Below are 16,205 nucleotides of genomic sequence, written 5' to 3' on the forward strand. Positions count from 1 at the left end.
ATAATGACTGTGTGTACAGTGAGAAAGGAATTGTATAAAATTCTCATTGAGGAATTACCATATACTGTATAATATTGATGACTGATCAGTGAATAGATTGTGTTTTAAAAACCACGTTTTTAATGAAGAATGAAAGCTGAACTGTAAAAACACTGAAAATTAGAGGGGTCCTTAGTCTTTTTGTCCATATGGCTCCAATTTACGGTGTGTGCGTGCCTCGTGTGGGAGAGCAAAACCTTTTGACACCAGTGTCCTCTGGGGCCATGCCTGTGCCCTGTATATCTTTGTGCGCATTTCCCCCCTCCCCTATTCTGCCTGCCTCCCTCCCCCTACATGAGGGCATATGGGACAGAGCAGCTTCTACCACCTCTCGCTTCACTCGTATACCCCAGGGCAGCAAGAGAGAGCTCCGCAGCCTGTGTGCTATCCCCCAAAGTACCCTTCAGAGTCCATTTAGAATCATTCCGTTACTTTGCTTAGCTTACTGACAACTTTCTTTGCTGCTCCTTCTTTAAAAATGTTTTCTTTCTTCTACTTGGTGCTGAGGTGCCTTTCTATCTAAAGGCCAGACTAAACCCCTCCAGGTTCAAGCCAGGCCTTTCACTCTTAACTGAGGGGAGCAATCTGTGTCTACTCTCTATGGGAGAGAGCAGTGTGCTGCTGATTTTTACTTAAACCTAATAATTAACCTCTTATTCTCTTTTACCCCAAGCATCACGTAAGCCTGGGATAAATCAAGTTCCTTAGTTTAGATATTTCCAGAGCCTTTCTTTATTATTTAGGTAGAATAAAGCCATTCAGGAAATCAACCTGTTTGTGACATTAGGGAAGGCTGTAAACGATCAGATCATCTCTTCCTGGAGATTCAAATGGCTCACTCAGTACATTAGTCTTATACCAGCTAGTAGATGTGGTCTTCCCTCAGTCATCAGGGCCCACTCAGCTGGAGACCAGGCAACGTCTTCAGTATGTCTAAGAAATATTTCTGTATGCATCATCTGCAGGGCAGCCACTTGGAGCTCAGCTCATACCTTTACCAAACATCATGTCCTGGATTTGGTGACTAGACCAGATGCCAAATTGGGAACAGTAGTTCAGAAATCCTTATTTGGCTAGCTGTAGCTAGGACGTCAGACTCTCGTATTAAGCTGGAAATTGCTAGCTAGTCTTTGTAAGTGAGATGACGGGGACAAAACATCTGAGAATTGCAGTTACTGCACAGTAAATAACTTCTGTATAATGGCTTTTTTCTATTGCTTTTGGTTAATATATTTTTTTAATTACAGACTTTAAAAAATTCGAAAAGTCTTTGCTCCCTTGATTATGAAGAAGATGATGACGATGACGACACACAAATGAAGACAATTGTGTCATCCCCATGTGATTCACATGACTTTATGAACATCACCACCCCTGGTTCCAGTCCAGTGAAAGAGCAACTGGATGAAATAAGGCATCATGGCCCATGCCAAGTTGCCTTCAGTGTAAGGGATTATAAGAAGGCAGCTGCAGTGTGTGAAAGTGATGAGGACACAAGTGATTGTGACAGCACTGAAGAGGGTATCTTTCCGCTAGACTGCGGGGACTTGGATCTAGAGCAGATTGAAAACAACTGAGGCTCAAAGTTGTGTACTAGAATCAGTTCTAAATTAAAATGATTAGTGGATTACCTTTGCAATGCATAATCCATGTCCCTGAATCTCTGTATTGCCTATCTTGGGCCTGTGTTAGAAGAAATGTTTCAGGTGGGGGAAAAAAAGAACCATTGTTACCTGTTTATAGTCTATTGATCAGTATATGAACAACAGCAAAAGACAACTGGAGGTTAAATGTTATTTTGAACATTTAAGAAGTAACTTTGATTACAAATTTCCTAACAGATATTTTGCATTTTTATGGCTTTTACAGTTCTGGAGAAAGCATCTCTATTTTGAAATGAATTTTCAGAAGGGCATTCTATAAAACAAAATCTGTCTACAGTGATTCTGGTGCGGGTCTATGTTCCATTTGTTAAAGAGCTTAATGTGAAAAGTGAGTTGCATAATTAAATTGGTAATAAACCATTGGATATCTGGAGATCTGAATACTTAAGTGTCTGGTTGACAACTGGTCCAAAATACTTAACTGTCTCCTTATACAGTGAGTGGTTATAAAACTTCATTACATGTACAAATGGTTTTTCATACATACAAGACTTTTTGATCAAAATATAGTAGTGACCTTAAAGGTTAACACTTTCCATGATTTTACTACTTGAATTGTTTTCCAGCCAGAAGCAATGCTAATTTAGGTGGGATGAAACTGCAAGTAGCTGCCCACCTTCTTGGTCATTATTATGTTTTCTGTGGTTCAAAAGAATGTACAAGAGCACTTGAACTTTTAAACAGGGACTTTGTAATGATCAATTCCCCAGGAGGTGATCCCTTCAGCAATACTAGAAGGAAACTAGTCCTTGAATTAAATAAAATGACATTTTGCTTTGCATTTGCATGTGTTTATGAATTTTATTGGTTGATCTATGAAGTCTTTGGCAGATATTGTACCGTGGCATCTCTCTTTTTTTTTTAAATACAGGGGACGTAGTTTTAGATTATCTAGAATACTTTTTGGGGTTTCACGGGGTAATTAAGTATATATTCACTACTCTTTAAAATGTAATACTGTATTGTTGCTGACCATTACAACATACTGTTATTAATGTGGTTACAGTGAAGGGATTTTCCTCAAATAAGGAGGAGTAGTTTGGGGACACTTAATTTCTACCTTCCTCAACTCCATCTAATTTAATTGTGGAATCGTTCAGGTAGTGGATTGTGTAGGACTGGTTAAATAAAGCTAAATCCACTGCAGTTTCTGCAGGAGTGCCAATGCGGTGCAATGGATATTTCAGTCCTCTCTGCTAGAGCTCATTTTAAGCTGCCGTAGTGGTATAGGGGAAAATGAGTACATCAGTGAATGTGATGGGGGGAAAAGAACATTGACACAGAGCCTAATCTTGTGTCGTTGAGTGCCTCAGCACTCCACAGGATTGGGTTCCAAATACCTAATCCACAGAGATGTCTAGGGTGTCTATACAGAATGAAAGAAGCATGGGTAATCAAGAAGTGAAAGTCACTTCGTATACACAATGTATGCAAAATGACAACCTTGCTGCTCTAGCAAATGTGGCAGTGTAAAAAAAAGAAATAATAATAAAACAAACAAATACAGGTTTAGAAAGGTATAATGTATACAGGAAAGACCTGTTTGTGCATATCATTGTACAAAGACAATGAAATCTTGTGCCTATGGCACATGCTGCACACAATGGAGGGATCCACACATACACACCATTTCAAAGTAAATACACACAACTATCCAAAGTAAGTATTGTTTTTGAAGTGCAAGGATGCAGTGCCTTAAGTACATCCAGTCTCCCTGGAAATGTAGAGGATATGCTAGTGGAATAGTAAGCCACGGTGAGGATCCCAGAGGTGCCTTGGTTGAAAATCAGGTACTAGTGGTTGCAGTACAACCATGTTCTCTATTTTTTTTTTTAAATGCAGCAATAAAGTCAAATAAATTTAAATGAATTTAATGATGCAGAGTGATAGCCAAGGGCAGTAGGATGGCTGGAATCACTTAAAATCTAATCTTTCCATTTTTAATACACATTTCTCATTTCCTGAAGTTTTATAGTTTTAAGAAGATTGGTGTGGTGACAGCAGGGGCTCTTAACCAATAAGGGGAGAGCACAGAAGAAGTGAAAATAAAAGGAGAAATGTCTTTCGAGGCATCTATACAGAGGGAGTTCAGGGAAAAGGCTCAGCAAGGAAAAAACTTTACATTTGTGAATAAATTATAGATGTGTTTTTAAAAAAAAAACAAAAAACTTACATTTATTAGAGAAACGAAGTTTGAAAGACCTGCTCCAAGCAAAGGACTGTACACCAGGAACTCCAGGTTTCTAATCCCAGATATGTGGTCTGAGCCAGTCAAGACTCTGTGGCTTATTTTCCCCAAACAATTCCCCTCTCACAGGTGTGCTGTGACTAGGGAACATGTAGCGCTGTTAGGACAGGAAGTACCGTAGAAGTGCTAAACAGTCTTTATTTAAGAGTGTACAAAAGCACTCTTGGATAAAGAGGAACAACTTTTATGGAAAAATAAATGTAGTAGTAACCACTTACTTTTCAGTTTGGGTTTTATTAGAGGGTGACCAAGAAAATAATGAGTTGAACAGCTGTGCTAGAAAAATTGCAAAATTGTGAAATGAAATGAAACCAAATGAAATCTGTTGAAAGAGGAACATGTGTACTTAGGTCTACAGACTAATATAATCCCATGTGAGAGATAGGAATTAAAGGAATTGTTGCAATCTTATGGTCCCTTCAGACAGTGATCCTACTATTGTATAATGCACAAAATTATAGTGCCTGCCTCAAAAGAGCTTATTAGGCAATGAACTCGCCACATTTATGTATTACATTCAGGTGCTCCAGATGAACAGGGAAATGTTACTAATAACCTGCAGTGTACAAGTATAGTAGGGAGTTTTCAAAAAGGAAGTCATATAGCATTGGAGGCCAACTAGGTGCAGTCTGTCATAGGTTGAGCTACGTCCTTTAGAGGGTTCAGATTTCAGCTCTCAGCTATGCTTGGTCCCAGGCAGAGACCCAGGTCTTCTGGGGGTGTTATGAAGTTACCTGTCCTCTGTAGGAGAAAGAGCTGATAGGAGCAGAATAAGATGAAAGTTTGGTTGGGCTTCCCTTCTGCCAGAAAGCCAGTGAAAGAACCCTGGATGGAAGAAGCTAGGAAAGGGTCAGAGGAGGCCTGGAGCTAAGCTAGAGAAGTACTCTGGGAAGCCAGAGAAGAACAGCAGCAACAGCCACCACAGACATGGCTTTGGGAAACCATTGAGAAGGGCAGCCTTGGGGTTTGGGAAATATGTGGCCGCAACTTGAGGGCAGAGCTCCATAGCAAGAGGAGGGTCCAGACTGCTGGGTAGTAACAGATAGAGAGGTGGCGAGGAAACCCTGGCACTAGGGCAAAAAAGGGCTATTGAGTGTATTTTGTACTTTCTTTACCCCAAAAGGAAAGGTCTGTGTTTTGAAATACCCAAACATCAAATCATCAACTGTCCCATTGGGAAACTGAGGCAGATGATCCATCCTTATGGCAGACCAGGTAAGCTGCTGTTATGCGGTCCCAGGTAAAGCCAAAACAATCAACTGAGTTCAGTTCTCACTCTGCTGTTTCAGGAGGTTCCATGGGTCCCTGGTATGCACCCAAATGATAGATACGGCCTGAAAAAAACTGTTGATGTTGCCAGTTCTTGCAACTTTTTTTTTCTTCAAATTATAGGATTTGATTGTCTGATGTGTGCACTGTTGACGGTTCTCAGGGAACCCAGGACTTTGAGTTGCCTATTGTCTCCAAGGTGAGGGAGTCTTGTCTGTGCCTGGCTGGGTGTCTGCTCTCTAACACCACCAGCCTTTCAGCCACACAAGAACTCTCCTCTGGGACATACCAACCCCTATGTTGTTTTGTAGGTTAACAATGCACCCCAATCCCTAAGTCCTTTTGAATCATTTCCCTTTGATAGCCAGCCTCTGAGTTGGACTAATTCCCCATCCTTTGTGCCCCAGAGTTGCAGTGTACCCCAGTTTTATCTTAAACTACCGCTCCTGTAAGCCACGTTGAACTTGCGAGCACTTACCATAATCAAGACAGCGTGGTTACGCCTGGGCTGGTGTCGTGGAGATAAGGGGTAGCCCCTAGGCAGTGGTTAGTGAGCAGGAATCTGGGTAGTTGCAGGAGCCAAAATCAGTAGCCAAGGATCAGGGTCAGAGACTGAATTTCAGTAGTTACCAGGCTGGAGCTGGGAGTCAGGCTCGAAGTCAGTCTGGGATCAGAACAAAACAAAGTTAGGTCTGGAGCCACAGCAAGCCAGAAGTCCTATGTGGTTGCCCAGGCGACTTTCTGCTGCATCTTCCAGGGTTAAATAGTAAGCAGTGGGCCCATCTGAGGCTGCAGGGTGCTGTCGCTCTGGCCACTTTAGGCACTGCGGGAAGTAGCACCCAATCGCCACAGGGTTCCTTTGATGGGGCTACATGTGGCCTTCTACTGGCATTAAGGAGCATTCGCTGCCCCAAGCTGTATAGACCTGGGTTCCAATCCTGAAGCTTCCTACATTACACCCCGTCAGGGGCACCTTTCCTCTGGGTTGGCACCAGGCCTTGTTTGTCTTAATGAAACCAAGTCAGGGGCATGGGCAGCGGTTCCCAGGAGCACACTTTGGGACCATAGTCTTTCCAATCTAGAGGTTGTACAGTCTCCCCCTCTGCAGTCTAGAGTTGAGGATAGTTTGGATTTCTATATTGCTCATGCCTTTGGACCTGGTCCAGTGGGAGCTGGGGAGACAGAACTGATGGGGGATTGGGAGGTGGCAGATGGAGGGCCAGAGGCATGCAGAATTGATTGCTGAGCAAGGAGATGGGCAGATGTGATGGGGAGAGCTCCTGCAGTGGTGGCCAAGATCACCTTAGTAAATTTGAGAGATTCAGCAGCACTAATTGTCTCTGATCTTGAGGTGTGGTGGGGCAGGGAAGTTCAAAAATCCTGACAAACGCTATATAATATATTTTTAATTAGGAAAAACTTCATGATTTGGGGGCCAATGTCATGATTTTTGAGCGTCTGACACATGATTTTTAAACCTTTGGGGCTGGCAATACTGTATGTGTTTCTGGCACTGAATACAAACTCTTTGGTTAACAACAGCAAACGTTTGCTATCTGTATCGTTAGATATCAAAGCCAGATACTGACAGCTACTGTGTTCTCTAAGGGCATAGCCATGGAAGTGGGTCTATACCTGATCCCTCTTTGAATCTTGGTGAGTTCTTGGCCTCAGCAACATCCTGTGTCAATGAAGTATGCTTTATGTGAACAAGTGCTGCTTTGAGTTTTGAGTTGTCTGTTTTTCAGTTCCCTTGCATGTCTCCTTGCTCTTGTGTTTTGAGACCCAGGGAACAGAAGCTTTTGATCTATCTTCTCCAGACCATCTGTATTGTATATACCAGTGTTGTTCTGCTTTCTAAGGTAAACAATCCCAATCTTACAATCTTTTAATGTGATTTTTTTCGGTTTCTCTACTCATAGCAGCTAATTGCCACGGGGGTGGGGTGGGAGGGGGTGAGTGAGAGAAAGAAAGAGAAGTAGCAAAATGCATCCCAGGAGAGGAGCAGCTCCTGGCTGAGACTTGAAGGAGCACCCAGTGAGGTAAGAGGAGACCCAGGACAGAACTGGACTTTGCTAGACAAAAGCCTTGTCATTCGCTGGTGCTAACTTCCTAAACTGCCTCGTGCGACACGATTACTCAACCCCCATCAGACCCTTAAGTTACCACTGTGATGTACCAAAGCTGCACTGACTGAAGAATGAGAACCCAAAGGCCTCTCTATTATCCAGGGTCAGCTCCTCAGCCAGTGAAAATTGTCATAGCTCCAACTTACACCGGTTGAAAATCTGCCCCTAGGCCATCTGCTTGGCAGCATCATTGAGCTTTCAACATATTTTAGTTGAATAGCAGGTGTGTAGCCGATGGACCAAAATGACCTGAAAAAGAGCTCTCTGCAGCTTGAAAGTTTCTCTGTTTCACCAACAGAAGTTGGTCCAATAAAAGATATTACCTCATCCACTTTCTCTCCGTAATATCCTGGGACCAACATTGCTACAACACTGCAAACCGACAATGAACTGTCAAAGGAGCATTTATAGTCCAATAGCCCGTTTTGACACATTTTTCAAGTGGGTTTTGACACAAGTCATTTTGGCCTCTAGGTACATCTCTTACTGTCTTCACTTGCTAGGTTCATCTGGTCACTGTGGTCTCTCTGAAAGTGCTAAAACTGTAGGAAGTGATAAAGCATGATGTAGTGTTCGTGGGTTGTAAATAGGCTTGGAAGGATTAAATTTTTATCGGTAAGTGTTGGTAAACTTTGATTTCCCTATAAATGCACATTGATGAAAAAGTGCATTTCAATTGATGGTTGAAATTTACACATAGGCAAAGTAAGAAAAATGCTGCTTGAGAACTTCTTAGAGTTTGATTTAAAGATAGTTATTTTGTATATTTTGACATGGGATTTTGATCATTTGTGTTTTAACGGTTACAAAGATTTTACTTTCTGAATCTCAGTGTCTGCTGCTGTTAAATAAATCTTCTAACCATCCGGCTCATAATTTCCCACAACTGTGAAAAATCAAATGGATAAAAAAATCTAACACAACCTGCTTAAAGCCCATAATTTTGTGCACTTGTGAACATTTTAATTAATCAAAATATACATGATTATCCATTGAAATTATATAAAAAAATAATTCTGTCAAGATATTTTAAACAATTGTCGTAGACCTATAATCTATAAATGGAGATATCCTATCTCCTAGAACTGGAAGTGATGGGGTTTTGAGTCCAGCCCCCTGCCTTCACTAGCAGGACTAAATACTGATTTTGCCTCAGATCCCTGAGTGGCCCCCTCAATGATTGAACTCACAATGCTGGGTTTAGCAGGCCAATGCTCAAACCCCTAGAGCTATCCCTCCCTCCTCCACCTATATACTCTTTACAGTCAAGTTTAAAATTTCTCAGATGAGTGATTCTTTTATTATAGTTTTTTTTAGAATATTTCATTCAATAAGGATAAATCCACAGATATACAAATGTGGTGTGACGTGTGTACATGTTTGTAACAGTATATATAACCTCTCAAATTATGTTAAAAACTGTAAAGTTGCAAAGTCAAGCATTCAAAAGTTAAGAAATGCCAGACTTAAGTTTGCCCATGCAAGATTTGTTCCTCTTGTGCAAATTCATTTTGACAGTCTTTAGTTATGTAATCTCATACTATTTTTCCCTAGGACCCCTGCCTCATTCAGTGCAAAAGATGGAGCGTGCTTACTGAATGGGTAACTATGCAATATTTCTTTTTTATCCTCTTTCAGCATGTGGCCCCATACATTACTTACAGCAGGCTACTCAAATAAATGCAGATAGAAAAGTCCATGAGGAAATTAATCTAATCTGTGATGCCCCATCATCTTAGTTCTTTACAAGTATAAATGAATTCATCTTCACAACACCCTTGTGATGAGAGAGGGTATTATCACCATTTTACCCATGGGGAATCAAGACACAGACATTAAAAACAAAATTGTATCTGCTATTTAAGGTGCCCAATTTAATCCTAGGGACTGATTTTTTTCAGAGTACTTTAGCATTTTACAGCACTTTATATGTGCACATCACAGCTCCTAGTGACCACAGGTGCGAGTGTGAGTGCTCAGTACTTCTACAATCCAAAGTTGTGAGTTCAGTCCTTGAGAGGGCCACTTAGGGCTCTGGGGCAAAAATCAGTACTTGGTCCTGCTAGTGAAAGCAGGGGGCTGGACTCGATGACCTTTGAGGTCCCTTCCAGTTCTAGGAGATAGGTATATCTCCAATTATAAATACAAATCAGCTGATAAGGCGTACACTGATTACCTGTGGAGGTGGTTTAAGTGCCATGCCCAGTATCACAAAGGAACTCCGTGGCAGAGGTAAGGATAGAATGCAGTTTTCCAGGATGACGTTTGGCAGCCTTAACGACAAGCATACTTCTCTTTCTGCAGTTCCCCGGATCCCTGCTTCATTCACCACCCACCTTCCAGCTTTTGCGCTAAATGAGGCAGATGCACTGCAGACAACCACCTCGTTCATTGCACAGCCCTAATTCATCCCCAGAGCAGGTCCGTCCCAGGCACCTTGTGTGGCAAGGGTCTCACTGAAAAATATAGTATGTGATTAAAATGTGATCTTGTAATTACATATGCACAAGGGGGCTCAATTCAGGTTGTGTATACATCTGGCATTTCTTAACTTCTAAGTGTATGAGTTTTGCAACCTTGATATTCTTTTAATGCAGTTTTTATAGTAATTTTCTACATTAAAAACGTTTTTTGTTTTTTCAGTTTTCGTGATGTGGAAAATATTGAACATCCCCACCTCAAACACACACATAGCAGGGCAGAGTCGGGGCCTTTAGATCCACAGTACAGTCCTCTATCACTTTTGCTAATGAAGTAACTAGTAGCAGTTGTAAGCTGTTATCTTCTATATGAATTTGCTACTAGAAAGGGAATGAGAGACACTTTGACAGTGGCATTCACAACTATTTGGTAGACAATTTGGGATGTTTGGACCAGGGTGGGGGGGGGCAGACTTTTTGACCTGAGGGCCACATCGGGGTTCTGAAAGTGTATGGAGGGCCAGGGTAGTGTATTAAATTGCTCCCCGTAGAAATGTGCTACTGACAGTGTACTTCGTACGGCTGCCAGTCCTGGTGCTCCATAAGTAGCATATACCTATGGGAGCAATTTAATACACTACACCCCAGCGGCTCTCGCTGCTGCACTGCTGGACAGGAGCTCGCAGCCCCGCCACCCAGAGCTCTGCTGGCACAGCGAGCTGAGGCTGCGGGGGAGGGGTTCGGGGCTAGCCTCCCTGGCCGGGAGCTCAGGGCCTGGGCAGGACAGTCCCGTGGGCCGGATGTGGCCCATGGACCGTAGTTTGCCCACCTCTGGTTTAAACTCAAGAATAATGGGTTCAACGGCAGGTTGTGTAAGGGCGTGCCCAATAGTGGTTACAGGCCCTTCTGCCTCTGTACCCTCCCGTGCTGCTATCCTCTCTGGCTGCTAATTCTTATTCTCCCTGCCCCCCCCAACTTTCTGCTCCCCTCTGTCTATCTCCTCTGCCTCTCCTGCCCCCACATGTTCCTCTAAATTCCAGGCAGGCTGCTCCCTTCTCCAGGCCACAATGCTCCCTAAGAGCATCCAGCAATTGAAGAGAAAATCCTGCCCTGATCTGGAACATGCTCAGTTGCTCTGTGGGCATGTTGTATTTGCAATCTGGTTGGCACCTTGAAGCTGTGAGGCAGGGCCTGGAGCCTGCGCAGAGCAGGTGAAGTCTTCAGCGAATTTAGTTTGCCAAACTCTCAAAAGTCTGTACTGAGCATGTGTAAACTGAGATTTTTTTTCAGAGTTTTAAAACATAGGCAAATTTAGATGTGATTTCACAGGGACAGCAAAAATCACATATCTGACCCCAGGGCAAGTATCTGCTCCAAAGCATGCAGGTGCTAAATCTTTTCAACTAAAATGTTTGTAAGAGGTTTTTGTTTAACATGGGTAAAACAATGTGTTTTTTTCCCCTGAGCCTCATTTTGAGAGATGATTGAATTATTTTAGCCAAAATTTCCTTTACAACAGGTGGGTGGGAGGCAGGGGGGAATCAGCCAGAGTCAAACAATCGACATTAGAAAATTACAGCCTGAATTATTTGTTTGGCAAAGTTATAAGCAACTGAAAACAAGGTCTTATAATGGAAAGTGGTGGGTAACCTTAATTATAGGCAGTGCTACCTTCATTACCTAATATGATGTGTAATGGAATTGACAAACTTATTAAGTCTAATAACAAATCCACGAGCTCAAATGTCATTGAATTTGCAGCGTGTTTAGGGCAGACCAGGAGGGGAGGCAGAAGCAAATATAGACTGACTATGAAGAAAGCAACAGAGAGCGAGAGAAATTCTAATGAGAGTAAATCCCGTGTATGCTATCTTTAGTTAGAATGGAAAGCACCTAGTACAATGTGAGAGCTACTGCAAACATAAGGTAACACCTTGAAACATGAAAAATAACTATTGATAAGGTTCATACTTTTGCAAGTCTGGCTCTGACTGGGGTGATCAAGAGGTTCTATCCTTAATAGTGTAATCTAAAAACTTTTCTGGAAAAAAAAACACTCTTGGGGGAAGGAATGTGATTTTAACTTTTTGAGGGAAAGATTTGTGGGCTTGATCTGATTTGTACACATACAGAAAATCGTTTGCAGTTATCTAGACCTTGAACTTCTCCACACGTGTATCTATCTCACACGTTCATTATAAAAAAACTGTAATATAGCCTGTAACAACACACACAGCCAGAGGGTAAAGGAATGGGTCTTTTCACTGATTTTGTATGGGGCCAGATTGTGACATAGACTTTAGGGTCAGAAGGGACCAATATGCTCATCTAGTCTGACCTCCTGCACAAAGCAGGCCACAGAACCCTACCCATCCACTTCTACAACAAACCTCTAACCTATGTCTGAGTTACTGAAGTCTTCAAATTGTGGTTTGAAGACCTCAAGCTGCAGTGAATCCACCAGCAAGTGACCCGTGCCCCACGCTGCAGAGGAAGGCGAAAAACCTGTTCTTAAATTTATTTGCAAATGATATCAAGCTGAACTTTCACACGTTCCTTTTAATCTCCATCAGGTTCAGGTCTCTACCCTGATTGACTTGTTGTTTTTCACAACCCAGGGGTTTGTATACCAAGTGTCAAGAGCAAACTGAATGGCTTAAGACAGCCTTAAATGTGAGAGATGCAAGTGGCATTGCTGCTCGAGCAAACTACAAGCCTGGGTGGGGAAATCTTTAATATGCAAACTAAGCAAGCCAGACATCAGGACAATCGAATTCTATAATCCATTTTCAGAATGGCCAGCTGTTCCATTAGGAGACTGCTCAATTCCCCACTCTTCTCTTTCCCCCAATGATAATTATGCAAATGTGTGGTGAGACAGGAAGCCATCTGGGCTATCAACTGAAATATTAAGCTGTGCTTTGTAACTTCAGAGTCCTTATTAGCAGTGCTACTTGTAGAGCTGCAAACTGTATGACAGATGTCTCTGGATGGGGCTTGTCATTTGCCTTAACTTACCATCAGCCCACCCAATGCTGTAAACACAAATTTTGTAAATTATTTAAAGCAAAAATGTTGTATCACCTCCACGCTCATCAAAAATATTTGTCAGAAAATTCCCTTCACTATGCCAAGAGAGATTCTATTTTAAAATAATCCACACACCAAAAGAATCATGGTGTTGGTACAAATGGTCAGAACGCACGTTGAGTGCAAAGTTAATGGACTCATATTGCAGCATTGTTTCATCCTCTGCCAGTTTAAGCTACCTTCACTATGCTGTGTGTCTGTCTGTCCCCTGATTTTTGATTTATGTTCTTGTCATATACATACAGATAAGCCTAGCATAAAATCCCTCCTGGGTAGCTGTACTGAACCTTTACCTGTAAGCTCAAATAACCTGGTTGGCACCTGACCAAAAGGACCTATAAGGAAAGAAGATGCTTTCAAATCTTGGGGGAGCGGGGCACGAGGTTTTGTTTGTGCTCTCTTTGTTCTCTCTCTGGATGGAGAGAGAGACCAGGCAGGTAAAACATCTCCTGAAAACATACCTGAAATGATCCATATAAGATTACAAAAATTGTAAGTAAAGGCAAAGAAATGTGTTAGATTATCTTTTGTTTTATCTTGTGAATTTTCCCTATGCTAAAAGGTAATTTCATTCCTGTTTTGTAACTGGGAAGCAGTCAGAGGGGAATCCTCTGTGTTTTAAATCTTTTTATTTACCCTGTAAAATTACCTTCCATCCTGATTTTGCAGGTGAGTCTCTTACTTTGTTATAAATAAAATTCTTCTTTTAAGAACCTGATTGATTTTCAGTGTCCTAAAAACCAAGGGGTTTGGTCTGTGCTTACATTGTAACCAGTTGGTTAGTATATTATTCTCAAGCCTCCCCAGGAAAGGGGATGAAGGGGCTTGGGTGAATATTTTGGGGGAGTAGGGACTTCAAGTGACCCTTTTCCTGAATTTTTGTCTAAATTACTTGGTGGTAGCAGCAATACCGTCCAAAGACAAGGAAAAGATTTATGCCTTGATGAAGTTTTTAACCTAAGCTGGTAGAAATAAGCTTATGGGATCTTTCATGTGGGTCCCCACATCTGTACCCCAGAGTTCAGAGTGGGGAGGGAACCCTGACAGTTCTGGATTTGGGTGTGGCCTGGTTGAAATATAAAAGTATTGATGTTGTTTTAGTTTGGGCAAGTCAATTGGGTGGCAAATTCGGGAAGAGAGTATGGTGCATATGCAAGTAGCACCAGTCCCCTTTGTCAGAAAAAGACTGAAATAAATTGTGTACACACCCACGTGTACACACACGTGTACACACACACTCCTTCCTGCCTTCCAGGCCTTCTGTAGACATGAGACAGAAACCAAAAGAGATATAAGTCTAGTGTTGAAAAAAATTCATTGCAAATTATCTTTAAGAGACTGTGAGGTGGCTCCAGAATTCTCTGGAGAAGGATGCCAGTGCTCAGACATGCTACCTGCAAGGCATTTCCTTCCTGACTACCTGGTATTAAGAATGCAAGCTCTGCAATCATGCCACATGTGAAAGTGAGGACCCTGCTCTCCTGTCCAGCAATACAGATCCTGGGCAATTTGTATGTTTAAGTTTCTATGGAAGAGGCTTTTCAATACATCCTGAGGCTCCTAAGTGATGTTCACTTTCTAAACCCATTTCAAATTAAATATGGTTTGTCATGGATATGCTATAGGCTGCTTGTCCTCCATTAAATTTGTTCATCTCCTTCCTCCACAATCCCCATTATTAATATTTGATAAATGTCCACAGCCTGTTAGGTGCTGCGTGAGACACTAAATATAGTCACAAGGAGATGGGTTATAGGTGAAACAGGTGCTTCAAGGTGGGTATCACGGGAGGAACAAAAGGGGCACAGGATGATGCAATATGAAACGAGGTCAAGGTTGGAGCAAAGCTAAATGGAAACCTTGCAGTTTAGTGTCCCCTATCCCTGTGCTATCAATGGAACATAAGAATGGCCATCCTGGGTCAGACCAATGGTCCATCTAGCCCGGTATCCTGTCTTCCAACAGTGGCCAGATGCTTCAGAGGGAATGAACAGAACAGGGCAATTATCAAGTGTTCCATCCCCTGTCCTAGCTTCTGGCAGTCAGAGGTTTCGGGATGCCCAGAGCATGGGGTGGTGTCCTTATCCATCCTGGCTAATAGCCATTGATGGACCTGTCCTCCATGAATTTATCTAGTTCTTTTCTGAACCCTTTTATAGTCTTGACCTTCACAACATGTCCTGGCAAGCAGTTTCACAGGTTGACCATGCATTGTATGAAGTAGTACTTCCTTATGTTAGTTTTAAAAGTGCTGCTTATTAATTTCATTGGGTGACCTCTGGTGGTGGTGTTATGTGGAGGGGTAAATAACACTTTTTTTTTCCACACCACTCATGATTTTATAGACCTCTATCATATTCCCCTGTAGTCCTCTCTTTTCTAAGTTGAACGGTGCCAGTCTTTTTAATCTCTCCTTATGTGGAAGCTATTCCATACCCTTAGACATTTTGTTGCCATTCTCAGTTTGTTTCCCAACTCCCAAGTATCTTTTTTTGAGATGGGACAACCAGAACTGCATGCAATATTCTAGGTGTGGGCATACCATGGAATTATAAAGTGGCATTATGATACTTATCTGTCCCTTTCCTAATAGTTCCTAACATTGTTAGATTTTGTCTCTGTGGCTGCACATTGAGTTTTCCGAGAACTATCCACAGCGACTCCAAGATCTTTGAGTGGTAACAACTACTTTAGATCCCATCATTTTGTATGTGTAGTTGGGATTATGTTTTCCAGTGTGCATTACTTTGCATTGATCAACATTGAATTTCATCTGCCATTTTGTTGCTCAGTCACCCAGTTTTGTGAGATCCCTTTGTATCTCCTCACAGTCAGCTTTGGACTTTGAGTCATTTTGTATTGTCTGCAATTTTTTGACCTCACTGTTCACTCCCTTTTCCCATATCATTTATGATAGGATGGGTCCCAGTACAGATCCTTGAGGGATCCCACTATTTACCTCTCTCCATTGTGAAAATTCACCATTAATTCTTACTTTTTGTTTCCTATCATTTAGCTAGTTACTGATCTCTGAGAGGACCTTCCCTTTTATCCCATGACTGCTTACTTTGCTTAAGAGCCTTTGGTGTGGGACCTTGTCAAAGGCTTTCCTAAGTACGCTATATCCACTGGATTCCCCTTGTCCACATACTTGTTGACATCCTCAAAGAATTCTCGTAGATTGGATAGGCATGATTTCCCTTTACAAAAGCTGTGTTGACTCTTCCCCAACATACCGTGTTCATCTATGTGTCTGATAATTCTATTCTTTTCTATAGTTTCAACCAATTTCCCTGGTACTGAAGTTAGATTTAAGTGATCAGTTATGTACCACAATTAGTAATTC

General features: G+C 41.9%; 2 protein-coding genes across 4 annotated transcripts in view; both read left to right on the forward strand.

The window, feature by feature from the left end:
• The window catches only part of FAM53A (family with sequence similarity 53 member A), a 97,563-nt gene extending 95,079 nt beyond the window's left edge, over positions 1-2,484 (forward strand). For all 3 annotated transcript variants that reach the window (XM_050947814.1, XM_050947815.1, XM_050947816.1), the window contains one exon: positions 1,287-2,484. In XM_050947814.1, the coding sequence (XP_050803771.1) occupies positions 1,287-1,616 (330 nt within the window). In that variant the 3' untranslated portion in view covers positions 1,617-2,484. The remainder of the gene's footprint in view (positions 1-1,286) is intronic.
• TMEM129 (transmembrane protein 129, E3 ubiquitin ligase) overlaps positions 1-16,205 on the forward strand; it is a 415,719-nt gene that overhangs the window by 211,617 nt on the left and 187,897 nt on the right. The gene's annotated exons all lie outside the window — the stretch shown is intronic.

This window comes from Gopherus flavomarginatus, chromosome 3, assembly GCF_025201925.1.
Source record: "Gopherus flavomarginatus isolate rGopFla2 chromosome 3, rGopFla2.mat.asm, whole genome shotgun sequence".
Taxonomy (NCBI): domain Eukaryota; kingdom Metazoa; phylum Chordata; order Testudines; family Testudinidae; genus Gopherus; species Gopherus flavomarginatus.